At 54.5% G+C, this 27,482-nt stretch overlaps 1 protein-coding gene across 3 annotated transcripts in view; it reads right to left on the minus strand.

The window, feature by feature from the left end:
* Positions 1–27,482, minus strand: part of SMOC2 (SPARC related modular calcium binding 2) — a 141,546-nt gene that overhangs the window by 15,795 nt on the left and 98,269 nt on the right. For all 3 annotated transcript variants that reach the window (XM_059176495.1, XM_059176494.1, XM_059176493.1), the window contains 2 exons: positions 23,643–23,829; positions 17,688–17,770 (listed from right to left, as the gene is read on the minus strand). In XM_059176495.1, coding sequence (XP_059032478.1) covers positions 17,688–17,770; positions 23,643–23,829 — 270 coding nt within the window. The remainder of the gene's footprint in view (positions 1–17,687; positions 17,771–23,642; positions 23,830–27,482) is intronic.

Consider the following 27,482-nt stretch of genomic DNA (forward strand, 5'->3'; position numbering starts at 1 on the left):
TCATTTAAGAAGGACTCAGGGCTTGGGAACAGGACGACCACCGAACCATTTTCAGCTGCAAACCTGGGCACATCCCCCCTTCACTGTCATAACAAATAAATCCCCAATGTCCGACGTGCTCGTGAACCTCCCGCTACAGCCCATGCCCGTGCCCAGAGTGCCGATGGGCTTCCGAGTCATTGAACAGTTAACGAACGTCCGGCGACAGAGGACCCCTGCAGCCTGTGATGCCACGGGATGCCCGAGCTGGGCCGTGTGGGGGTGAGGACAGGTGCAGCCCCAGACTCTGCCCTTCTCATGGCTTCCCGGGTGCGGCCGTGTCAGGGGCAGGTTGGGGGTCCCGACTGCGGACCAAGCAGGAGACACGCAGCCTGCCGGCAGCCCGAGCTCCGTCCCTCGAGTCCTGCCACCGGAGTGAGGAGCACTGACCTTGCTCCCCTCTCTGCGTGGGACCTCCCCATGCTCTTCAGCTCCTGAGCAACTGTCCCCGGTTCCTGGAATCCCACCCAGACCCAGGCGCTGAAGCTGCCAGGCTACTTACTGACCCGGGAGTGGAGCTCACGGCCGCGGAGCGCCCCACGGCCCTGCTATCCCGGCGTGCAGGGACACGAGAGTCTGTTCCGCGGGACTCGGCATCGGTGCCACGCTCGCCATGCACAGCTCTTCCCTGGGACGGTAGGTCTCTGCGCGGGGTTCATGTCATGGCGCCTGGATGATTCCAGGAGGTTTCTGACCACCCCCTGGGCTCCGGAGGGCCACGGCTCTGAGGATAAAGGGGCTCAGGAGTTGTCACCAAGGGGTGGGTGGGCAGCCCCCGCCTTCCACGGGCTGTCGTCCTGGGGACGGGCGTATCGGCTCTGGGGGCAGCGGGGTCCTCAGCGCCCAGCCCCCAAGGAAGGGCCTGTGTGGCCACAGGGACATCCGCAAGTAGAGAGCCACAGCCCCCACCCATCAAATACAGCAGAGCCCCTTCTGTAAAACCACAATAAAGTCACGTTCCAGTGCTGCTTGGAAACCCACTGAGAGCAGCGCACATGTTTTAAAGAGGTGAGAGAAACCAGAGGTGGGCCGCCCGTGGGCCTGGGACTCCAGGAGGGCAGAGCACAGCCCGAGATGGTGCGGCTCTGACAGGCCATGCGGGGGACGCTCCCTTGCACTCAGGCCTGCAGCCTCGGGAAGCCACCCCCACTTCCAGAACGAGGGCAGAGGCGGTGCGCCGGGAGTTCTGCTGACACCCACGGAGAACGTCCCGGTCCCCGTGGCCGTCCACCTGCCCGCATCGTCACTGCCCACCTGTGAGGCGCGGTGGCCCCATGCCCTGAGCCCACGCTGAGCCAAGGGACAGACGTGCTCTCCACGAACCCCACGGAGCCCCGAGATGGGGGGGCGGCACCCTCCTTCCCGGTGCCAAAGGAGCAGCAGGCTTCGGCAGCACCGGCCGGCCGGCGCCGGGCTCCAGACCCCCGCAGCTCGCAGACCCCCTGCTGGAGCCGCTGCCCCCCCACCCCCCACACGGAAGTTCTCCCCGACCCGACTCGCGGGCAGCACTGATCCCCGAACACACTCCTGCCCCCCGGCCCAGGCTGCTGGCTTTGCCCGGCCACCCTCTGTCCCCTCCCGCAGAGGGTCACTCCGCCTTCCTGGAGAGGATTCGCCCCTGCTCGCTTCCACGCCAGCGGCAGGGCCCTCCTGCTTCTGGGCTAATTCTCAAGCTATAACTCAATCTATCACATTTGGTTTTCCCCTTAACAGAGTCCAAGCCCACGGGACAAGGGCCCTGAGTCCACATCGTTGGGACCCCCGAGGCGGCTCCTCAGAGCACCGGTGCCACAGACGGCTCAGCCAAGGACCTGCCTCTGGGGTTCGTCTTCCCCCATTTCTGAGATGTGTGGTTTGTCCCCAGAAATGAAGACACGGATCAAACCCTCTAGGGCCCATGCAATACGGATTCCGAAGCTTTCAGATATCAAAAGATTTCCGATGTGCGCATTCCTCAACGTCCAAGTGATTATCTGAACCCAGCACGCGTCCCGGAGCCCGTTTCCCGCCTCGCTACACCCTCTGATTCCCACAAAGAACAGATGCACAAGAGAAAACTCTCCAAAGACGGCAAATGACATCCTTCTGACGTGTGTTCTCCAGCAGGCGGGGGGACGTGGACCGGCCGGCTTGCTCCGCAGCGTGCGCAAAGCTAGAGTCCCTTGGGGTTTGGGGCGGCCTCTGTTCTGAGGGGCAGCTGGGACTGAGGAAGAGGCCCCTCCAGGCTTCACGTGGGGCCACTTTTTCTCATTTCCAACAACGATAAGGTGACCGCTGCTCAGGTGACGGAGGTCAATGGCTCGTCACTTGGGGTCAAGGTCTTAAGTCGGCGGATAGAGTCAGTGTCTGGTGAGGTCTGTGGGGGACACCCTGGACCCAGCCTTCAGCTTCTCATTTTCCAAAAACCTCCGCGATCGCACGAATGAAGAAGGACACGGATGCTTCGGGCACCGAACGTGGAAGCGCACAAAAGCGAGGCTGGGAAATCCGGTCTTGGGCAGACGGCTGAGGCGGCTTCTAGGAGCTGATGCAGCGAAGGCAGCCCTGCTGCGGGGACGCGCTGCTCGTGCGGGAGGTCACTCCTCGCGAGCCTGAGTCGCTGTTGACCAACTCAACCAGCCGTTCACCAACCAGCGGCCCCGAGACCTCCGATCCACTCAGGGATTCTGACGGCGATGTGCGAAGGTTCTGGAACGATCATTTCACGCCGTATTTAGGAAGCATCCGTCCGGAGATGCGAGAGGGGGTGGAGTTCATTCACAATCGCCACGACTCACAGCGATCTCTACCTGCGTCTGCGGCGCGAAGCCGTGTGGGTCGTGGTCAGAGAGCAGCTCTGCCCTGGGCTCTGCCGTCCTGCGCGTCACCCACCCCGCTGCAGTCGCTGGAAATCCTGTCGTCCGAAGGAACAGATCTAATGGTACGATGTGATATGGAAACCAAACAAGGAACCTGCACAGTTTCTGTATTCCCTGAACACAAGCTCTTCCTAGACAGTCTGAGGCAGAACGTGAACCCCCATTTCTATGTGTGCCTCACTGGCCAAGGGGCTCATGCTGCTCCCCGAACACGGTGCACTCACCGCCTGGCTCAGCTCTTTCCATTTTTAACAAAGTCGTTCAATGCTGCTCTTCCCCAGGAACGCTTCCTGCCTCGTACGGCGGACGCAACCTCTCTGCCCTAAACTCCCGACGTCCACAGCAGCCGTCTGCCTACCAGGACTGAGCTGGGCGCCAAGTGCTTCTGGCCTTCCCGGTGCACAGGGCAGTCTCGCAAGGACAGTTTTGTGCCCAGTTTGGAAAATCAAGCTACGTGGGTTTAGGATACTTTCTACTCCACACACCTCTGACCAGGAGGGGCTCTTGGAGGAAAGGCTGTGCTAGACATGAAGAGGACCGTCTGCTGACACAGAGCCTGTCCAGATGCCGGAGTCGGAGGACCCCGAGCAACGAGGTTTTTGTGCAGACTCGGCAGGTGGGGCACGGACTCACGGCACGCCCTGTTTCCCAAAGCCCACCGCCACCGAGTCAGCTGCCGGCTTCGAGCAAATGACTGTGCTTTGAAAAAGGGTCATTGCTGCGCAGGTCAGTATCACGGACGCGGGAAACACTGTGCTTCAGGAGGGCTTTGGAAAGCACCACCTCAAGCGGCAGAACGCAGGAAAGCAGCCCCTGCCTGATGCACCCCTCTGCCTGTCCCAGCCCTGCGCACACAAGGAGTGGCCCAGGGAGCAGAGTGTCCACTCACCAGAAGGGCTGAGTAATCACTTCCGCTCCCTGAGTCTTACAGGCAAAAGGTGATGTGCCCCAGCAGGAGCTCCCACTTCCAGAAACTGGCTGAGTGACTTGAGTATTGTAGTCCCAGCGGCGTTACAGTTTCCCGGGCCACAGACATGGATCTAACCGGCAGGAATATCAGGCACTGACACCCCTGAAGACCCTTGCACAGAAGGTGCCTGAGAACAGGGGTGCCTCTGCACCCTGACTTCCGGAGTCTGGACAACGAGTGAGGTCGCAGGCTGTGCACTCAGCACCTGTCAGCCCGACCACCTGGTCCCAGGAAAGATGGTGCAGACACGCTCCCCCACACCCCACCAAGGCTGACGGAGGAGACCTTCGGGGACTCTGCTCCCTGGGTCCAGCGACCTGCCCCTCAGTGATGGGCCCGCTTCCCCCAGAACCCCCACTGCACCAGGTTGGGACGCTAGCGCTCTGCCCCTTCCAGTGGTCTGAAAGCCCTGGGGTGGCCTGGAGGGGCACCGTCCCAGCGGGCAGGCCACGCAGGACAGTGCGGACAGAGGGACCGAGAGCTCGGCGGGCGTTTACAGAGCACAGACAGCACCAGTCAACGGGATCCCACCGCCCGTCCAGCTTGAAGCTTGCAGGTCTGCCGGAGAACCTTCTGGAAGCCCGACCAGATAAGCAAACATGGTGAGGAGGTGAGGCTTACAGAAAGGATAACTTACACCAGATCCACGCTGCGGGTTTCACATTTTCAGACTTAACACTGTTTATCTGAATTACACATCAAGTCATTTCTCAATATTGAAACTGCAAGTGTATATTGTGTCCCCGCAGATTTCTACCCCTGGCCTGCAGACGGCCACGAACTGTGGCTGCGTGCAGAAGCAGGACCAGCTTCGTTCTGGAACGGGGTGCTTCCACTCGGTGTCCCGGTGTTTATTTGTGCTCAGGGTGCATCAGTTTAAGGCAGAACTGTTTCTTACAATCCAATATTTTCATTTGGGAGGCAGCCACAGAAGGGCGAACTCTTCTCCCCCGAGGGTAACTAGATTTTACTGTTCTGTTTCTAAGAACTTTTGTAGGCACTTTGTTTTCCCAATACAACGGCACCAGAGGTAGAACAGGCCGCGTGCACGCTCCCCTCGTGGTTGCGCAGGAGGCCCCGGGGAGGGAGGAGGCGGTCACAGCCACCTCCTGGATGGTGTATCGTAGTCCCAGGATGCCCCCCGCTGCCGTCCCCTTGAACAAAGACCACAGCCCTCGAGCCAGAGCCCCCCGTGAACCCTCGCGGTGACAGGCGCCCCCATCGGCTGGGTGGGAATCCACCTTAACCCGACTCCTTGCTCAGGTCCAACCCCACAGAACGACGACCAGCATCTGCTGGCCCCGGGCTTCGCAGTAAGACATGCGTCTCCCTCCTCAACACTCTGCCCACGGATGGCAACACAGCTGGCCGCATCAGGGAAGCTGTCGTCCCCAGGACTCCTCGGCAGTCTCCTTCTGTACCCGCCCATCTTTACTCTTTTAGAATGTGAGAAAGTCGGCGGATGGAGGCGGGAGCTCTTGGCAAGACCGTGCCAATGGACGTGGTTTGGAACGAAGGTGTCTGGGAGCACCCGCGTCCACTGCTGGCCGGGGGAGCCTCGCTCAGCCTTCCTGGGTCCATGGCCCGTATTGCAGGACGAGCCAAGTTCAAATGGAGGAGGACATCAGGACCGAGAAAACGGAAAGCTACGGGAGGCCGGTGGGAACGAGAGTCAGGTTAATACACAGAAGACACATCTGGTGTGGGTGCAGCCACGCATCGGAGTCCAGAGCCGGCATGAAGAGGGATGGTCCACCAGAAGGTCTACCTGACTCAGACGCTACGGAGAGAAAATGCCACTTGCTGATACCGAACCTGAAGAGAATCCTGTCCTATGGCGAACATGTGAGCCGCGCCATGAGGTTGGCTGCAGCCCTGCCCACACCCTGACCAACGACACGGCTCCCGCAGGGCGTGGCCCCTGCACCTGCAGCCCCAAATCCTACCGAACCTACTAGAGGACACTCAGCTGATCATACACTCACCTCACTGCTTGCCCAAAGTTCCCGGGCAAAAAGCTGAAGATCGGTGTCTGTTTCTCTCCTGCATGTTTGCTAGGTCTTCTCAGAATTTGATAAATACGGTTCACCTCCCAACGTGGGGGCCTGGAACGCATCTTTTCTCTGAAGTTGGTAGATGAGGAACTGTTTGCTTTGAGAATCACATCAATTAGGAGTCTAACCATAACACACTGGGTAGAAGAATGTCCCTCACTCACAGAGGTGGCCAGCCAAGGTTCTCCAAATGCCGTCCGGGGCCCACCCAAGCACACAGAACAGGGGGATTGAGATCATGAGTCTCTAGGGCTGTGTTTCCAGCCTAAAAGGGTCTGTGAGCAGGTGTAGCCAAAGGTGTCTTTCAGCCATTACTACAAATCCCAGTGAGGATGCTGATTTGGCCTGGAGCCCCCCCAGGGAACTGCCCACAACGGCCGAGAGACACACGTGTAGGTAACAGAACGAGGTCGGCGGCTACGTGAGTGCTAACCAGACACCAATAAAGGCTAATGTTTAGTTTTAGAACAACTGACCCATAGCCCTTCTTCACGGGCAATAATTAGAAAGTCGGGACCATTGCCTTTTATGGCCCCAAACGGTGTAGACCGGTGTAGAAAGTCGCAGCCAACAAAGACGAAACCCAAGTGGCCACAGGCACGTTTGTGCGAAGGTTACAGCCAAGCCCTATAAAATGTGTCTATTCTGGTTCTTAACAGAATGCACATAAAAATGCAGCTGTGTCCCAGACGTCCCTGGGCCACTTCGAGTAACCCGAGCCGTGCGGAAATCTCCCACACGTGGCCGATTCTTTCTGAAGATAGAAAAGCAGAGGCAAAATAAGAATTCGGATATTTTTTCTTTTTTTTTCTTTTTAAGATTTTTTTCTTTATTTGAGAGGGAGAGAGAGCACAAGCAGGGGGAGTAGCAGAGGGAGAAGCCGGCTCCCCACTGAGCAGGGAGCCTGATGCGGGACTTGATCTCAGGACGCCAGCATCATGATCTGGGCCAGTCATGGAGCCCCACATGGCAGGATGGTCGTGGCCAGCCTGGCACCAGCCTCCGAGCCCCAGCGAGACAAGGCAGGCCTGAGTGACCGACCTGGCTTGTCTCATCCACACGTGAGGACATTCTCCCTCCAGAACTCGGCTTCTATCCCTGAGCAGTGCAAGCAGTGCAACTCTGGGCTGCGACGGGCTTCCTCTCCTGTGCTCAGATCTCGTCTCTGGTCAGCTGTTGGGTGATTTCTCCAATGACCAACATCGCAGACTGTTGATTTTTACCATTCTCAGTGAGGAGCTCTTGTCTCAACAAAGCCCACAGACTACGAAAGCCAGAGCGATGTCTTCACTCCAGCATCCAAGAGGGCCTGGACAGGCTGTTACATGTGTAAACACAGAACTCACTCCCCGCTCAGAGGGCTGCTTGCCTTATGCGCTGAGAAAACCCAGAGCTTGTGTGTCTGCATTCCCTGTGCCCACGAGCTGGCGTCCCCGACCAGGGAGCTGCAGGGGGTGGGCCGCTGCACCTTGCGTTGGGGTGGGGGCTTGTCACACGGGTCACCATCGCCTTCCCCAGGGCCCATGGCCACGGAGGCCTCAGCTCTTGGCCCGCCTTTGCTGGATGTACTCCCTCAACACTCACAAGGAAAGGGAGCTTCCTGGGAGGGGGCCGTGGAACCAAGTGGCAAACTTAGGGCCAGCTCATTGCTTCCTACGCCTTGAGTCTGTGCCATTTACTTGTAAGAGGTAAAGAAGAAAGAGCAGGAAAAATATAACCACAAACACAAATGCCATGATGAAAGGAAACCAGAATCCCTATAATACAGACGAGAGCAGGACTCTGATTCAAGAGGCACCCCACATTGGCTGGGTGACCTTGCACAAGTCACCTGACCTCTCTGGATCTGAAGGTCCTCCCCTCAGAGCAGAGCCTGGATTGTGCTATCATCCCATAACCTCTGCTGGGTGGAACCCGAATGGGCATGAGGAAAGGTGGGTCTCCAAGACCATCCTTCCAAATAAGCCAGAGCTAAGGCTAGATCGCAGCTCATGCAAGGACACTTAGCGTTCTGGGTGGCCTGGGAGTCCCAGGTATCTTGCTATCTCTAGCAGCAAACCCTACACAGGAGCCCCAGTGAAGCAAAGCAGGAGGACTGGGGGGAAAATTCAAATCATTTGCATTGATTTTGGTAAACTGAGCTTCATTAACATCGGACATAAAATTGGTGTTTGTAGGAGTTGTGGTGGCGGTGATAGTGATGGTGATGATGATGGTGTTCATGAGGGTGATGGTGGTGACAATGACAATGATGACGGTGGTGATGATGGTGATGGTGATGGTGATGGTAGTGATGATGGTGGTGATGGTGATGATGATGATCATGATGATGGTGATGGTGGTGATGGTGATGATGGTGATGATGATGATGGTGATGATGGTGGTGATGGTGGTGATGGTGGTGATGGTGGTGATGGGTGGTGATGGTGATGATGGTGGTGGTGGTGATGGTGATAGTTATGGTGAAGGTGTTATGGTGATGATGGTGGTGATGGTGATGGTGGTGATGATGGTTATGATGATGATGATGACGGTGGTGGTGATGGTGATGGTGATGATGGTGATGGTGATGGTTATGGTGAAGGTCGTTGTGGTGGTGGTGATGGTGGTGATGATGGTGATGATGATGATGGTGGTGGTGGTTATGGCGATGTTGATAGTGATGATGGTAATGGTGGTGGTGACGATGGTCATGATGGTGATGGTAATGGTGATGGTGGTGGTGATGGTGGTGATGGTGATGGTGATGTTGGTGGTGATGGTGGTGATGGTGATGTGGGGGAAATCATGGCAGTATATATGTGTTCCATACTGTGGGACAACAACTTTATTATAGTTTTATTTTGATTTCTTTAATAATGAATCACAGAAGGCATTCACTGCCACCCACCTTATCCTAGTGCCATATCACAGAGCATCTCGTTCCAGTAAGATTCTTGTAAATATGTATGTTTGTGTGAGTGTATGTATGTCGCTCTGACTGGCTGCACGCGAGTGAGGCTCAGTGCTCACGGATCACTGTGCTGAGGTCCTCGTGCTACAGATTCAGGTACTCCATGACACTGTGCTCATCTACAAAGCACAGACTCATGTGGCCTATTCTCACAGGCCGTTGTGACGACTGCGTGAATGAACACGGGTGCAGTGTCTGTGCGGACGTCCTCCCAGTTCTCAGCCGACCTCCACGAGCATGAGTGCTGTTCAGTTCCTGGTACCCTTGCTCCTCTGTCTTAGGTGCCTCTGACTCACCAGCCACAACCCTGTCAGTGATGTTTTTTAATAAAAATTAATTCTGCAAAACTCGTCCAGGATACTGTCCAAATTCCTTAATAGGACCTGATCTGAATCTTGCCAAACCTCCAGCCTGTTTCTCCTTTTAGAGTATCGCATGGTGACCTCGGTTTGCTTCACAAATCCCGCTTGTCTGGCTTTGTGTGTTTAAGGAATTCTATAGGAATGCCCCAGTTGGAAGAGCCAGCAGATCATGAAGGGGCTCATTTAATCCGTATTCATTTATGCAAAAATTGAGCTCAGTCACTGTCCAGATGCACACGCTGTGAAAATGAAAACCTTGCCTCTAGAGAAGGGCTTCCAAAAAGATGGCTCTTCAGGGTTTGCTAAGGCTGGCTGCCTGCACACTCCTTCTTGCACAGAACCCGAGCGGTTCCTGCTTTCTGGACTTGTCCTGTGCTCAGAGGGGAGGGAAGCGCTCTCATGAGCCCTGGAATAATGGCCTTCCACATCCGACTTCCCTCTTTATGGACCACATGTCCCAGGTGCAACAGCATCTGCTTCCCCCATAAGACATTTTATATGTCAGCTGCTCCTCGAGAAGGAGACCGTGCAGAGGTGTTGACGTCAGAAACATGACCATAAAGCGGAAAGGACTTGCAGTTGATGGTGGGAACACAAGGACTGCCGTCATAGCTCTACTCTGGCTCGACTCCCTTGTGACAGTTTAACCAGCTCCCTTCTACCGAGTTGAGGTAAAGTGGTCAGAAGCCAGGCATAAGTCGACTCTAGGCCTGGTGCATTCTGGGAAAACAGCATGTGCCAGAAGAGTTGGTTCACTTCACAATAAAGAGTGATGTCAATAAATGACAAGAAAAAGAGCAGAGGGTCACTGGGAACAGGGATATGCACAGGAATCTACTTGTCTGACACCTATTTTATTCCTCCCTTTGCCTCAAAAATAATTTCTCCATTAGAGAAATTACAAATGTGGTTATTCCCTTGCATTTGAATAAACAAATTTACCCCATATAAATAACAAGTGGTTATTACAAATATTGACTTCAACAGGACTTCTGAGTGCCCATCAAAGGATGCTACCAAGAGTGGTCTTTTATAGCAGAAGATGCATGTTTTTCTGGAGATTTAAAAAAAAAATCAGAAATCTAGGACTTCCTGAATTTAAGGAGTCTCTGATGACAATGCCATTCTGTGTTGGATCCTGAGATGTCCGGCTCTGAGCAGAGAGAGGTGCCTCATTTCCCTGCTGGAAACAGGGCATCACACGCTGCAAAGATGTTCCTTAATTTAAAAAGCAAAAGTGCAGAGAAAAGACAGGATGAGAACCCAGTTTTAAAACTAGTCTGCTGGGAATCAGTCTCAAAAAAAGCATCTCAGGCATTTCTAGAAGTTACCTAACAACCAAGGAACAGTCCATTTATCCTTTTCTGTCAGAGGGAGAAACCATTGATTTTTCTGAAAAGTTGTTCTTGATTTGACAAGTCAAGAGAGAGCTAAGAATAAAATTAAATCATCATGTCAGGGAAAACATTCTAGAGGTTTCCACGGCCTGCTGTTATTCATTACAAAAGAGGTTTTGAAAGTTTCCTACCCTCGCTGGCCATCGGGGAGCGTCCAAGTAGCCTGACACAGGGCTTATGTATCTGAGGACTGTGGTCTCGGTTTGTCCACTGAAATTCTTAAAGAATTAAGTTATCAGGAAGAATGTAGCTCCGTTTCTACCATCAGCCATGCCATTTTCATTAGTTGGGCCTGAATTCTAAAAGTAATCACCCTGTGTGCTGGCTAATCTCCAGCTTTGACTGGATTCTGCCTGTGTCCATTCCCTTCGCGACGGCTCAGAGAGAAGCGATTTTTCACTCTGACCCCTCAGCCCTGTTCCGTGTCAGCGCCACGACGCTCCCCCGAGAGTCCTGACTCCAGCAGTACTGCTCGGGCAAGGGCGAAGTGTTCCTGACCTTGGCCCAGAACCTGGAACAGAGCTTTTAAGGAGGATTCCATGACATTTTCAGGCATTAAGGGGAAATTTTATCATGCACCAACTTATCTCCTTAATTTTCCTAATTGTGTATAATGTTGCTGTCTTGTTTAAGAGCATCGGTCGGGGAACCATAAAACTGAGATCTTGGCTCCCAGAGTTTAGAGACTTTGGCCTAAGTGTCTCTGTGTCCCCAGACTCCAGCCCCGGGCCATCTGCACAACAGGATTGCCACCCACAAACATTGTTCACAAAGCTAGCAAAGAAAGGAATTCTCAGTTATAACAACACTATAAAACAGAGAAGGCCCAGCATCGTTTTGGGGCTCTGACTGTTCTGGGTTTAAAAACAGGAGAGCCAGGAGGATGCGGAGAAGAGCGTGGAAGACGTGGCGAAGGACCGTGTGGGAGACAGCTGAGTCGACGGCGCCCGCATGGCTTCCCTGCCAAAGAGGGACTGACAGGAGCCCACGGCAGCCCCTTTGTTCCAGGCCCGCATGCCTGGCGCCCCTGAACCCGGCCTCGCCGAGCCCACAGCCCGTCTAGGAAGCGAGACTCATGGGAAGAATGATCAGGACGCACTCAGGAAGGGGGAGTGGGGCCGAGCCCTGGTGGCCGGCCGTTCCGACGACGGGACTCAAGATGCAGAGCACGGAATATTCCGGCTGCAGCTGCGGTACCAGGATTCTCCAGCCGCGGCCGATGCCGGGTCTTACCGCGGACGGGTCACGGGGATGGCCTGGCGGCAGACACGGGCACTGAGACCCCCCCTTGGGCCCGAGTCACGTCCCATAGCAGATTACTGAAAGGAGCGCGTCAGAGCAGCTCTGTGATCAGGTCCTGGCAGAGGCCAGATAAATCCGACGAGCTACGAGGGACGCCAATGTTAATAAAAGTGAGTCGTAAGCCAGTTAAAACGGATTTGTTTTTTCCAGGGTACCCTACACTTGGAAGGTATTTAAAGTGGTTGTTTGGGACAAAACTGCTTATCATAGGACAGCAGTAGAATTTAAACTACTTAATGGTGTTTGAGAACAGAGTGTGCTCCCCACCCCCTCCAGCTGTCTCTAAAACAGAGCTCATGCCATGAGTCAACCCGGCGGATGCTGTCCCGTGACAAGTGCGCATCTAACCCTACTCCCTCCCCCTTCTGCAGAATCCGGCTTTCAACGGAGCAGAAGCCGAACGGACCAGGAGTGTGTGTACTAGTGTCATTGATGGGACTCCCCACCATTTTAAAGAACTTGTTTAAACTGGGCTAAAGCTCAGATTCCTCCCGGAAGGAGCAGGGGAGCCAAGCCACGGGCGTCTGCGTGAGCAGGTGTGCCCTGAGCGTTCCCACGGCGGCAGGGGCAGGTGCGCCGGCTCTCGGGGCTCGGCTGCAGCGGCAAACCTAGATGTTCTTAAACGAAGGCACTTACTGTGTGATCACGCTGGGGAGCGAGGAGTCAGCTCAGACACTGCGCTTTAGAAGTTTAAAACTTCTAAAGTTTTCTGGTAGACAACCCTGAACTGTGTCCACGTCTTCACTCCCTCAGTGTGGTCTCCCGAACTCACTGCTGCCACTGTCACTCCTGACTCTGGCTCCTCAGGACCTGACGCGGGATAAGGCGTATCCACACAGGTCACACCCAGTGCCCTGGCAGGGCCCAGCGTGAACCTGAGAATGTGGGGCCCCGTCTTTGAAGCCCACGCTGGAGCGTGAGTTGGCGGCAGCGGGCGCTTAAACCAGGGCAGACGGGGACGGCGGCCAGGCTGCGCCCAAGAGGCTGGACTTGCTGCTCTTGAAACTCCCGCATACATACTCATGTCCCGACTGGGGATGCTGGGAAACTGTCCCTCTTTTCAGATGGGAGACACAGATGTCAGATGACCTGCTCCCTGAGGAACCACATTTTCCTGACAGCCACAGTGTGGACACCAGGGATGGCCAGCCCCTATGACACAGCGGAGGGCAGCCCCTCGATGTCATGTGCCGGCTTCAGGACACATGGGCCTCCATTTCTGGAGCAGAGGCTTCGGTAGGATGGAGACACGGGGCTCTTGGTGGAGAGCAGAGGGAAGGACCTCGCCTCTGGGACATGCGGGCGTCTTCGACGTCTCTGCGTAGCAAGGGGCCCCGTCCCCAGCAGCAGCGCAGGGCAGGCCCATGTCCTCCGTGCCCCCACAGCAGCTGGGTGACCCAGGGACAGGAGCCCCACAGGGAGGCCACTCGGAGGCCTGACCAGGGAAGAGAGCTGAGGGCCGCGCATGAGACGTGGGGGACATGCCGTGGAAAGCAAGGGGACACATCCAGGTAGCTGTGAGGCTCGCGACAAGAGTGATCGTGGCTTCTGACCCACGCGTCCTAAATGTCACCTGGAAGGACGGGAAGACCACGGCCTCCTCGACCTCCCGCACGGCCTGACTGCGTGTTTGCGCACAGGTCTGCACGAGCTAGACCTCTCCAGGTGCTGCGGGCGCGGCCGGGCACCCAGGAAGCCCCTTTGCACCTTCCGTGCCTTAGCTGAGGAGGGACCTTAACGCTCACATTTTCTCACTCAGCTGTGGACGTATTAATAAACGGAGGACGCGCCCAGCACCTCCTTGCAAGTAACTTCAAATTTCCAGCTGACCTTTGTGAGTCTTTCCTCTGCGTGTTAAGACTGAAAAAAAAAAAAAAAAGCCTTTGCTTCCTTAACTTGTCTTTATGTGTTCTTATTGTACTGCGAATGAGTAATTCCCACAATTTTCCACCACGCCTCCTCCAGTTTCTCCTCGTGCTCTTGAAAATGGAGAGAAAATATCCACTGAACTAAACAACTGTTCTAATAAAAATCTCACTGAGAGTTCTGCCAAGGGCGGCGCAGTCAGGACCAGAGTCTTCGCCTCACACATGCCTCCCGCCACGTCCCGCATCCCGTCTGATTTCCTGCGGAACAGCCCGAGCAGCCCACGGTACACACGCCTGCGAGACTTCATGGAAGTGTCGCTTTCAGGAAACACCAGCCTGTGAAGCCATCATCCCTAACCAGAGGCGATCTGCCGACGGCGAGAAGAGCAGAAGGAGACACGTGTCCTGCTGCCCGGCGTTGGCGGGCAGCGGGCTCGCCAGCGGACATGGAGGCCACGCAGGCCACACAGGCCACAGGCCACACTCGCCGAGCAGGAGCTCCTAAAACAAGTGAGTTTTGCTTTGGGAACGCTCAAAACCACATAAATTAATAGTGATGTTTTCTTTATACCGTTGAGACTCAGAGCAGATCTCGCCGGGACACTCTGCTTTCAGGTAACAGACAAAGCTGAACTAAGTAAATGTCTCGCTGAGGACACGTCCCCGTGTCCTCTGGACCTTGTGAGTAATTCCCTGAACACATCTGCGAGCCGGACGCAGCGTCGTCTCAGGCCCTTCCCCCGACCCCCGACCCTTGTCCCGGGATCCCCACCTCACCGAGCATTTAGGATGGAAACTACGTGTGATTTTCACTGAGTTCTCACTCACGGCGCTCTCTCCTACACTGGATTTAAGGCCCATGTCTTCATCATACATCCTACAAAATGCAATTTGTTTTTAAAGATTTAATAACCCTATTTGCCCACAGTTTCATTTCACATTTAACCCTCAAGCTCACTGGTCAGAAGCCAAATACAGCAGCTCTAGTCTCTCTCCCACGTGTTGGGACTCAGTCTCCAGCACAGCCAGAAATGCAAACTCAGACTTCGCTCCTGAGGTGACAAGCACGGATGGCTCGCCGTGAGGCCACCAGACAGCTCTCTACAGAACGACAAGGTCCTGTCTCCCACACAGCGCCCCGCTCTGTCCCGACCCAGGCTCTCGGCAGCCGCGTGGCAGAAAGCCCCCCGAGCAGCGACTGAGCGTGGACGGAGCTGGGCAGACGAGCCTCCACAGACACGGGACCCCAAGCTCGCCACGTACATATGGGTGGAGGGCTGTTGTCCAAAATCAGACTGTTTCAGCTGAAATTGGGGAGACACAGGTCTCTGAATTCAGTATTTGATCCAACAGAAAATCATAGAATTTGATGTTTTTAATGGGTGAACTGTTGACATCTCCTATTATCTTTGAAAGAGCCTTGAACGCTGTGGGGTCCCTGTGGGAGAGAAGTGAACCCGGGGGTCTCCTGGGGTCCTGCAGCCCCTGCGCAGGTGCGAGGCCCGGGGTCCGGCTGCCACCCCGCTCGTGGAGTACGGCCGCCACAGCTCTGTGCTCGCTTCGGGGGCGGGCACGATGCCGCCGGTCGGCACATCTCCCCGCTCGCCGCGTCAGAGTCAGCGTCCGTCGCAAGCACTAGCCCAGAACTGCCGACTACACTCCCTCTGCCGGGCTTTTCATCCCCGAGACTGACTTATTTGTGCTGGAATTCTGTGCCGCTCCCCTTTATCCACTTCCCCGTCCCCACTCACCCCTGCTCTGCGGGTGCGGGCGAGGAGGGCCATCTCTGCCCCGATGGCCCAACGATCCCCCCTACCCTGTCTGGGCTGAGGGGGGCGGCATCCCAGCCCTGGGGACATGTCCTCACCACCTGCTCGCGACTCCACCGGCCGACAACGCCCCCACACTCCTCCGTGGGATGAGCAGCTGCTCCCACAGTCCAAGCGATCAGTCCCATCTTTAAATCAAGGGCCTGTCTGGTATTTAATGGGCTCGAGTCACCGTGAAAAGAGCTTCTAGCAAGCCCACCCCGGCGAGGAGGAAACAGAGAACCGACTCTGGTCACGGCGCCTTTTACTAACGAACAATGCCAGACTGGACGCCCGGAGACGGACCGGCTCTCGTAGCGAGCGTGCGAACCCCACAGCCCGAGCCAGAAGTGGTGGGGTCCGTCCTATGTCTGTCCTCCCAAAAAGGAAACCGCGCAGAGTCGTGGACCCGTGGAGCCGAAGGCGCAACACAACTGAGACCAGCTACAAACAGCAGGCGCCCACTGAAGGCTCTCGGTGCGCCGAGCCCCTGCCGGAGCCATCATTTCCTGGGAAGAAAAACCCTGCGCACCCCTGACGAGGCCTGACATCAGAGGCGAGAGATCACACCAGGCGACGGAGGGAGGGAACTCGCTCGGCCGAGAGCGTCCGGGAGCAGTTCAGCCGTCCCCGAGCTCCTTCCAAGGGTTACACACCATGAATACAAAAGGTGCTTTAGTAGGAATCTGCACGGGTCTGTGGGTGCTCCTCCGCCGGCTCTCTCCTCTCTCCCTGTCCCAGGATGCAGGAAGGAGCCCGACCCGTCAGACGCAGAGCGCACCGACCACACAGAGAGAAACACGGTGCAAAAAACCTCTAAAATAAAAAATCACAGGCTCCTTGAGCCTGCGTCAGAAGGAAGTCGCTGGGGAGACCCGCGCCGGAGACGGCCCTGCACACGCACGTCGCAGCAGCCGCAAAGGGCGACGGGTAGAGTCATCTTCAGGGAGGAAAGCGGCCCCCACCCCCCGCCCCGTCTTAGCTACTCCCGTTCCCACCGTGGCTGAACAGATGGAGGCGGGCCTGCGTGCTATTCTAGTTGTTTCTATCCGCGCTCACACACAAGAAAACACCTTTACTCAGATTTTAAAACCCTCTTTACCGACACAAGCGCAAATACAGCAAGAACCACACTGTTCTAAGCAGAGTTTATCCGGACTTGCTCTAAGACCGGGATCAAACATGTGCTCTGAGCTAAGACAGAGAACAGTTTGCATGGTCTCTAAGGCCTTGGTTAAACGCACCCAATCTGGAGATATTTAAAAGAAAAAAGAGAACCAAAAGGACATAAATAGTGAGTAGCTTTGAAGCATCTTACACGTCATCAAATTCACGCCACGAGGTCAGAGCTGTGTCTGTAAACTCCTGATCTCATGCCATGAGCTGAACTGTGGGACCCTCGCCTGCCAGGTCGCCGTGTCCATGCTGCCACTCTTAACCCCGCGTACGTTCCCAGAGGGACGCAGTGTCCGCCAAAGGCTTTAGGTTTAAGTACTGAAGTCGTCATTTCTGGTGTATCATAAACACGTACGTGCTTTTTGATGAAAGACAGTATCCATTAAACATCTTCTGTGAACATATTTTTAATAATTGTAAGATGAAACTCACTGCCTCTGTTTAATTTGAAATACTTCTTTGTAATTAAATTCACTTGATGCAGAGACGGAGTTCATGTTTTATTCAAACCTAAACTTCAGCTTCTTGAATGGTTGATTCAATTCAAAAGGAATGCCCGAAGATGACATTTGAGTTACTGCTTTCTTCTGGGAAAACAATTAAAGGACCCCTTTGGTTCAGAAGTTCTGATTTTAAGGGACAGTGTTTGCTTCTCTGGAAGGCCGGCTCTGGGACTGGCCCTTGAGCGTCACCCGCTGCAGGAGAAGCAGACGCGCACGTGCCCGAGGCGTGCTCCCTGGGGTCCCGCGCATCTGCCGACCGCGGGCCCCTGGGGAGGAGGGTCCCTGGCCAACGGCTCCGAGGCCCCCACGCATGCCCGATGGGAACAGAGCTGCAGAAATTCTTTCTCATTCTAAACCTGCCAGAAAGCTCATGGTGCCAGCAGACGGCTCTACTCACCTTGGAGCTGGCGGCCTTTGTACAAATCCCTCGTTCTGGCGGGGTGAGCCCGGGCCGTGTTGTCGCATTTTGGCTGTTCGTACCTGCGGAGCGGGGGAGAGCAGGAAAACGGCTTTGACACTCGGAAGACGATGGTGTCTTCTGTTTCTCAGGTGCTCAAGCACAGACACCGACCTCCGCCCACAGCACATCTGTGGCATCGACCTCTCCTGATGTATGACCGCTTATGACCTTTGTGACAATTTGCCATCATCAGTTCATTTTTCCGTCGGTAGGAAGGAGCACAGGGCTCTGCATCCTCCTCCGGTTTCTGGAACAAATCTCGCACGGGGGCTGCCGAACGCCACTACCTCCTCGCCTCCACCTGTTCCAGGGTTGGACATGGTTCAGAGGGGACAGGCTCGGGGAGAGGAGGCCGCGGGTGTGGCCCGGGAAAGAAGGAAAAGTCACAAAAAGAACCACAGAAGTTTACATTTACGTATGACTGGAAGACCAGCTACATCTTAATCCGATTCAGGAAGCTACAAAAGGTTGTCCCTCTGCTAATAGGAAGGGAGGGGAGGGAAAGTGAGGGGAGAGAGAGAAGGAGAGAGACAGAGAGAGACGAGAGAGACAGAGACAGAGAGAGACGAGAGAGACAGAGAGACAGAGAGAGAAGGAGAGAGAGAGAGAGAGACAGAGAGAGAGAGAGACAGAGAGAGACAGAAAGAGAGAGAGACAGAGAGAGAGAGAGACAGAGAGAGACAGAGAGAGAGACAGAGAGAGAGAGAGACAGAGAGAGACAGAGAGAGAGAGAGACAGAGAGAGAGAGAGAGAGACAGAGAGAGAGAGAGACAGAGAGAGAGAGAGACAGAGAGAGACAGAGAGAGAGAGAGACAGAGAGAGAGAGAGACAGAGAGAGACAGAGAGAGAGAGAGACAGAGAGAGAGAGAGACAGAGAGAGACAGAGAGAGAGCGCACCACGGGGCACCTGCAGCGAGTGAACGGAAACTGCCGAGAAGTCCTGCCAGGTGGGTCCTGACGTGGGAGCAGCAGGCGGGGTGCTGCTGACCCTGCCCCCGAGAGGGCGCATCGTGGTGATTCCGGAGCTGAGGAATGCAGCTGGCGGGCTTCCCACGCAGGCGCAGGGCAGCAGCTGGCCCCGGTCTCCAGGGGGTGCTTGTGGGCCGCTCTTCAGGGACGCCCGTGGTCTGGGCATGGGTACCACAGACGGGGGAGCCCGGGGTCCGGGGGAGAACCCCCGGCCACTGGGGACACTGAGAGAGAACCCGCTGCCCCCCATACCTCATGGAGCTAAAGGGTGGACAGTGTGCGCCAGTGGGCAGGGGTGCGGGGGGAGGTCCCAGACTGAAGGTTGCTGACTTCCAGAAAGTAAGCAGATTCCTGGCTTCTCACCATCCATTCGGCCCCATCTTCCTCTCTCGCTCCCCTAGAAAGGGAGCTCACACTTACTTCATAGTGGTCATTCCAGATTCTTATTTTTTCTTACTTCTTGTTTTCCCATCAGAGGAAATAAAAGAGAATGAAGTGTCTCCCCGAGGGACACATTTTAAGTGTCCTTCCCTTGGTGGCCAGTCCCGCAGGGCCGAGCGGGTGTGGCTGAAACCAAGGCACCCCTCCCGTCCCTCCCACCCCGAATGGCCTCTTTGATGATAGAGACTGTGACACCCACTCCCGCGAAGGTAATATGTCTTTATGAAGTGTGGTTTTTGAAATTAAAGAGTCCCTGACACACTCAGCGAGTAGTTAAGCGATCACATTTTAACCAACAGCCATTAGCTCATGTTCTTGGGAAATGCGGTGGGGTTCCTTACAGACGGCAGAGGAGCCACAGCTGTGAGAATGCAAGCAAGGGGAGGGGGACCCACGTCTCAGCCCGGGGGACTCCTGTCCCTCCCGGCACCATAGCAGGGAGATGAGAGCCGGACATTTGCCAAGAGGAACTGAGCAGAAGCAGCCAGCCCGTGAGGTCGCCCTGTTTTCACAAACACGCGTCAATCTGGAGAACTCCCCGTTCCAGGCTGTGGGTCAGTGTCTGGGGAGCTGGAATAGGCTGGAATAGCTGAACTGACACCTGCATTAGAAGTGACGTCGTCACAGCTGACGGCCCGTCAAAGAGGAGCCGTGAAAAGACAAGCAAGTGTTCCAGCTTCTGATGGATGAGCTGGAAACTCAGGGCCCGGCTGTTCCTGGGGACATCCTGCTCCTAGGAATACCCGAGCGCACCTCGGGGACGCTCACGGCTGCTCTGTCGGGTTAGAAGCTGAACGGGTAATAGGAACTCTGTGCAGAGCCTCCGGAGTGCCGGAAGTCAGTGCCGGCGTCTTCACAAGGGCCGTAAGAGACCACACTGTTTCCAAACCCCCGTTCTGATCTCGAACTCTGCAGCGACCCAGCAGCTAGCCACCCTGGTCATTCTGGTTTTGTTCCCAATTTGTCCTGGACGTGTCTTAAGAATCCTAGCATTTTGCTGATATAAAAAAAAGTATATTTAAATGAAAGCATCCTGCCTCTTTTACAGAATATTGGGAAGTGCCTTGACCTGCAGAACTGGCAATCTCCAGAAATAGAATTAATGCCTTTGAAGTCTCGAAAAAAAATCAAATTCTGGGTTGACATCCATCACATTCTTTTCGATAGTGTTGAACTTATTTGTATAAAAAAAAAAAAAAATGAACTCGTCTTCCTTCCCCATCCACTTGGCCATCAGAGAGCAGGCCTTCTGCCAGGGAGAGACGTGATTTCACGCTCCGGGGCCCGCGCACTCGGCCACTGAGAGACTCGGTTCCTGAAGCTGGGACGGGGGCGACGTAAGAAGGGCCCGGAGCCAGCGGCAATGGGTGGGCCCGTCCTCAGCTGTGACGCTGTGGAAGGGGAGCCTGCCCGCCCTGGGAGCTGATGCGCTCGCCGGCAGCCCGCCCGCCACGCTCCGTCCGACGCCCGTGCCCGCTCTCCCCACCCCGCGGCAGTGGCCAGGCTGGAAGCTGCCCCTCGCAGCCCAGATCCTGTCCTGCCGCCCATGCTGTGGGCTCGGGCAGCTGCCTGGGCTCCAGCCCACAGGCAATCTGTACGTGTAGCTCAAATGTCAGTTCTGACACCGAAAAGGCAGGAGGACCGGGAAGCGCTTCTGCACCTGGACCAACTCACGCTTCCACCCAGATGATCACCCCTAGACGATCAGATTAGAAGCCCTGTGAGAAGGAGGCAGCCATCTGCCCTGGCAGGCAAACCACGTGGGCTTGTCGTCCTCAGCACAGCCTACAACAGAACCCATGCGCTTTAGCGTTCTTGCTTGGGGACACAAGGAAAAGGAAGCTGGCTTACGACAATGCTTCTTATGTGTATGGCTTCTTTCTATCCCGGATTTTTAAATCGTTCTTCCCCATCAGTCAATACAAATGGGAAAGATAACTGAGGGCGAAAACCCGAATCGTCTACCCCAACGTTAACACAAATCCATGAAGCTTCTCCCTGGAACGGATTATTTCAGAAAATCAAAAGAAAGGAGACCGAACACGACTGGGCATTTACACAGGAACGCGGAGGACCTCCCGATGATGCTGGTCCGTCACCGAGGGAACCCGGTGCTGGCTGGGCTGCGGATGCTGGCCAGCAGCTTACCAGATGTCCCTTAATATTGGTAATTTGGACTGATTTCCCAACACCCACGCCCCCCTAGAGATCAGTTTAAACTAATTTTTCCTGCTGGTGACGGGCTTAGCCATGGTCGCTTGATCCAATTCTGGCCAACAATTCATGCATTAAATTCACTAGGGGCCTCGGAGGGAGGGTGGGTTGGCTTCCTAAGAAAGACAGAGACGGGCGGTGCATCTCCTGAATGCTGCAGTGTCTGGATGAGATGCTCGGATCCTGGCAGCCACTTGGCACCATGAGAAGAGTCCAAGGGCAAAGACAACTGTGTCCTCACCGACATCACCAGATCACAGCGTCAACCGTGTCCTCACCGACATCACCGGATCACAGAGTCAACCGAAACGGAGCTTTCTCCACCTCTGTAATTCTTACCTGAGGTGAAGCAGCCTCTTGTTTATGCCTACTTGTCAGAGTTACCACTGTTAGACATGAAAAATGTCCTAATTGATACACCTTGGCTTTGGATCCAAACAACTGGGTTCCGGCTCCGGGACCTCCACTGTGCCAGGCAGCGCTCACTCCCTCCGTCTGGACTGCGCCCCTGCATACATCTGTCAGATCAACCCCCAGGATCTTCAGGACTTGACTCCAACATCCGCTTTCCAGGGTGGATCCCCTGCCGTTCAGGTCAAGTTGAAGCCCCCCATCCCACCCCCACACACCCTCTCCTCTTCCTGGTTCATTCTCCTCCAGAGCAGTGGGCATTCGCCAGCACATTTCCTGATACTCAGGGCAACTACTTCTCTGCTTTGCCTAAAGTCCATCTCCTTCCATTGGAACAGAAGCCCTGTGGGAGCATGGGTTTTGTGCATTTTGTTTCTGGTACATTCCTCACCCCTAGAACAGCATGCATGACACTGAGGGCACTGGGAGGTGGCTTGTCCCAGGTCTGGTGCCAAATGATGGGAACCCTCCTCCAGGAACAGTAGACCTGGTCTGGGGGTGAAAAGCTGAGCATCCAGTGAGGGGAGACCCCCAGAAAACCTATGGGGAAGGCTTTCCTTGCCATCAGAAGGAAGCCCCAACTCTGTTAGATGATGCTTCTAGAAACTCTGTCAGGGATAAATCACAAAGCAATCCCATACGTAAAGGTGTCCAAGCAGAGAGAACAACAGCAGCAACAGATGCTTATTAAAGCCCTTGAACTGCTGAGACAGTCCGAACTGCCCTTCACCTTTGAGGGTGCGAGCTGCTGAGATTGGATGCCGTTGGGATGTGAGGTCTCCCTCGTGCCGCCGCAGGAGTGCTGCTTGCTCCTTCCCTGATACTCCCCAAGCAGAGAGAAAGTCCCCGCGGGAGGAGACCTGCTCGCTGGGTCAGTGCTCCTTCCCCAGCCGCGGGATAGTGATGGGCTCTCGTGGACCATCCGCATTTGGGATGGATGAACGGAAGGTAGGAAGGAAGGGAGGGGGAGGGCTGGTGGGAGGACGGACGGACGGATGGACGGACAGACACGTAAAAGGCTGCATGGGAATATGAAGAGATGGAGCGTTTCTTCCTCAAAGTAACTCATGGCCATACTTGAGAAATTGGGGGAATAATTTAGGAAGTGTCAACATGCCTGTGTCTAGGTCCTAGAAAAGAAACCAGTGGCTAAATTTGATAGCTTTTGAGAAGAATATTTTTGTACATTTGTAATTGTTTTTATATAAATCTATGGACATTCGAGATCACTTCATATAACAAAGAATGGCAAACACATCTTCACTCGTGTTTTTACAAATTCCGTGAGTCGTTTGTGTGATTCGGGTCACGCAACCGTTTGCCCAAACTCATGGAGCAGGAGTGAGCCCCGTTTCTGTATCTCAGAGCCCGGCGCAGCGCGTGCTGCTCTGGCCTTTAGCACATCGTCTTTGCTTTTGTACTATAGACAGCCCTTCTGGGAGATCAGTTCTTTCAGCCTGGGAAATGCTTGGCTCCCTTTGCCAAAACCAGAAGCCCATGGAAGCTTCCAGTGCTACCTGAGTGCCCACCACGCCAGATCCCAGAGCCGGTTTCCATAGTCCCAGCCTGCGTCCGTATCGACAGAAGCAAACATGGCGTAAAGAGCTCAGCCTCCATAACCACTTGCTGCCGTTCACACAGGCAGCTCCTGGTGGCCGTCCCAGAGATGGTTTCCTCCGGCTTCTGACGGCCAGAGCCATCGGTTTCTGCAGGCTGCCTAGACAGGGAAGCGAGTGCATGGCGGGAACAGTCGGGCAACCAAGTGAAGTCTGGCCGCCAGGCATCCACGTTGGAGGCACCCATGGGGGTTTGCCCCCCCCATCTCCTCCCTCCCTCGGCCCATGGGCACAGCTTTACCTGGTAGACGTTCCGGGGATGGGGCGTCCGGTGTCCACCAGGACACACCAGCAGTAGCCAGTTGAGGGGTGGCACTGCACCGGCTTGTAGAGGCCGCCATGGGCGCACTCGGGGATCACCACATTGTCGCTCTCGGGCCGCCTGGCCTCCTCCAGAGCTGACTGCTGCTCCTGGTCACACGAGGACACTAGGGGAAGAAAGACAGGGGTGTGAGCGTACAGCACGGGGCAGCCCCGCGCGGAGTCCCTGAGGGTGCCCGGAGAGCCGCCGAGACCTGAGAAGGAAGGGGCTGGGGCTGGTCCGTCGGAGCGGCAGACACATCAGGAGAGAGTTGCGGCACGGCGGGCCCACGTGCCCCGGGACCCCTCCTGTTAGGGGCGGATGGTTCCGGACACACAACAGGACTGCGGGAAAAGCTGGACATCAGCCGGTGCCAGGTTTACGTCTGGGATGTTAGCACCAAGGCCATTTGTAAGTATTTTCTAACATTTTTTTACAATCTGTGCTGGACCTAGAATCATGTTCTACTTCTTTCAATATTGTCACCACTTTTATTTGCTGAAGCAAAGGGAGTGAACATCCATGTGCCTGGCTTATTTGCGAGCACAGTGGAACCCTGTCTCAGCCCACAATGAGCCCAGGGCCACTCGGCAGAATGCGTGTACGCAGAACAATGAATCCTAGAAATGACAGTGGAAACGCCTGCTGTTAACCACGAGAGAGACACAGTGTAACAGTAACAGTTACACTGTGTAACAGTGTAACCCTGACTCTCATGGAACAAAACAGTTGCTGTTTAGAGTTTTCCTCTGCTTGAACTGCCCTCGGTCATATCATGGCTTTTCTAAGTTAGCCACTGGGTAGATGAGAAAACAGAGGAATGCACAAGTCACACAGGGAATGCCACGCAGCTAGAAAGGGGCCACCCCAGAGCGCAGATCCAGACCGACAGACTCCGAAGCCCGTGGTCTGATCGCGCGGCCAGCCTGTGCCCCACGGACTCTGGGCAGATGGGGATCTCACGCCATCTGTGCACATTGGTTTAAATAAGCCAACTGCAAAACTCTATGGGGCTCCTCAAAAGTTAAATACAGAACTACCCAGCCCAGCAACTGCCCTTCTCGGTGTTTACCCAAAGAATAAAAGAACACTAATTCAAGGACACCTGCCCCCATGTTTATAGCAGCGTGATCGACAATAGTCGAACTATGGAGAGACCTCATGTCCATCGACTGATGAAGGCATGGTGTAGAGACAACGGAATATTATTCAGCCATAAAGAAGAATGGAATCCTTTTGCTGTATTTGCGATAATGTGGATGGACCTAGAAAGCATGACGTTAAATGAAAGAAGTCAGAGAAAGACAAACACCATACAAGCTCACTCATATGTGGAATTTAAGAAACAGAACAAATGAACATAGTGGGGAAAGAGAGAGAAAGAAACTAAGACGCCGACTTCTAACCCCAGAGAGTGATGGTCGGGGGGTGGGGGACGGAGGAAACAGGTGACGGGGATGAAGGAGGCCCTTGTGATGAGCACCAGTGATGTGTGGAAGTGCCGAAGCCCTATATGGTACACCTGAGTCTAATATTACACGGTACGCTAGTTAACTGGAATGTAAATTAAAATTTGGAGGAAAAAAAGAAAGCTCTAAAAGTCAGCCCATCCCTTGGCGTATCCGCACTCCAGTATCCCAACAAAGTGAGTCCTGTCCACTCAGTCGTCCTCAGAAGGTAATGACTTTGAGTCAAATAAAGTAAAACATGGAGAATATCCTTCATTATCAAGTCACACATGGTTTAAAATATAATTTAGAAATATTCAGCATATTTCAAATATTCCTCTTCTGGATCCTTCCAGCCTAAATACATGACAGTAAAAATGAACAGCGGCAAATCAAATCCCCTCTCACATTGTAAAGAAAATGTGGGGACATGTCTGAGATTTGTCTGTGGAATGAGCTTCTCTAGGTGCGGCCTCTGGACCCCTGAGCAGGAAGACGTTGGAACAAGCATCCGGTTGCACGACCACTCGTCCAGGGGCTTGAGGTCAAGGCGAATCTCAGAGCCGCCGTGTCTCGAGGCAGGACAGGTGGGGCCTCCCAGCCCCAGAGGAGCTGCCGAGACCTGAGCCCTGAGTTCCCAGTCAAGCACGTGGCTAACGGCAGAGCGGCCCTCCACCCCGGGGCCCACACCCCCAGGAGCACACCCGTCCTCACGAGAAGCTGCTGTGGCATCTAGAAATGACATTCTTCTGCTTTCAGGTTTCTTCTTGCAAAGGAAAATAAAATAAAATAACGCACTGAATGAATATATTTTGATTAGAAATCTCTATAGCACTTTTCTACCTCTGAAGTGTTCTCTGTGAAGTATGCCTGGGTCCGCTTAGGAGCCACTTAGCTACCATTCTGTGACTGTAGCTGTGACAGCAGACAGCTGGAGACCACCAGGATGCTGAGATAGAGCGTGTTCCCACGTGGGGGCCGAGAGGCGGGAGGCGCGCCGGATGGCTGTCGGGGACGGCACCTGCCACGGGCCCAGCACACGGGCAGGAGTCACGTGCGGAGCGTCTCTACGGACCATGTTTCAGAAGACTTGGCTGTGATCGCCACTCCTCCCCCAGGGCCAGGAGAGCACCTGGCATATATCAGGCTCTCAGGATATTTCTTTTTAGATAATGAACCATGGTTATGACGATAATAGTTGGAAAACGACTTGGATTTTAGCCTCTCTGGCACCTGCATGTACCATAGGACGATAATCATACGTGGAATTTTGTGATTCGTTCTTACTGATATAACCAAATGCTATTAAATTTTTTAAGCCATATACATTTCCGCATATGTACTAGAAAAACCTAGAAATGTTGCCTTTCAGATCCTTCTCCATGCTCCTACCCAAAAGCTATTCCGCAGCTCCCTAGACTGAACAAGGCCTCCTGAAACCACAGAGGAGCCAGACTGAAGCGCGACTAATCACCGTATCGGTCCAGAGCCAGGTTTTGTACGATAATCACGGAACCCACGAGTCACTCAAATGTCACAGCTGGTGCCAAAATCATTTTCATGGATACGAGGAGAAGGAAGAAATCGGCCCTTGGGCTCACAGAGCAGCTCACACTGCTAACGGCGGGCTCTCTGGTGGCCGTGCGGAGAGCCTGGTACGGAGACCCGTCCCAGCAGCTGGTCTCCGGGCTGGTACCGAACAGCCGGTGGGACCCAAGGCTGGCCTGCAGTGTCCTGCGCTGGGTCCCACCGTGCCCACTGGGGTGCTATCTGCCTCATACGTGAACTTTGAGGACGTTGGTCTATGGTCTTGGGCTGTGCAGACCATGGATCCGCTCCGGGCCCCCGGGGAGCTGCTGTCTGAGCAGCCCTCCACTCTGCGAGGCCTCCAAGTATTTCCAATAAAATCTTTGTATCCTTAGTTACCCAGGATCAGATTTTTTTTTTGTCTGTAAGTTAAGAACTTAAACAACAAAGTTCTGATCCTTGAACAGTCTGACCTCGGGTTGGCATTTGGTTTTGATTTCTGAAATAACAGCAATGATCCGTGCGTGTGACACCCCCTGGTTGAAGACCTTCTCTGCGTCAGGCGCCATTCCAGAGCCCATGAGGGCCACTTCTAAGTACACAAGCACAATTTGTGGCCACCCTGTGTCTGATACCACCACCACCTGATTCTTTTAAAAATTTCAATTTGTTCCTTTAGAGTTCTGTCCTATGCTATACACTCTAGATTTTGCTCATCGAATACATGGACACAGAAATAAAATCCAGCATGCATTACATGGTCATCGGAAAGCCGCTTTCACTCCAAGTTGGAAATTGTCAAGAA

Source organism: Mustela lutreola, chromosome 6 (assembly GCF_030435805.1).
Source record: "Mustela lutreola isolate mMusLut2 chromosome 6, mMusLut2.pri, whole genome shotgun sequence".
NCBI classification, from domain to species: domain Eukaryota; kingdom Metazoa; phylum Chordata; class Mammalia; order Carnivora; family Mustelidae; genus Mustela; species Mustela lutreola.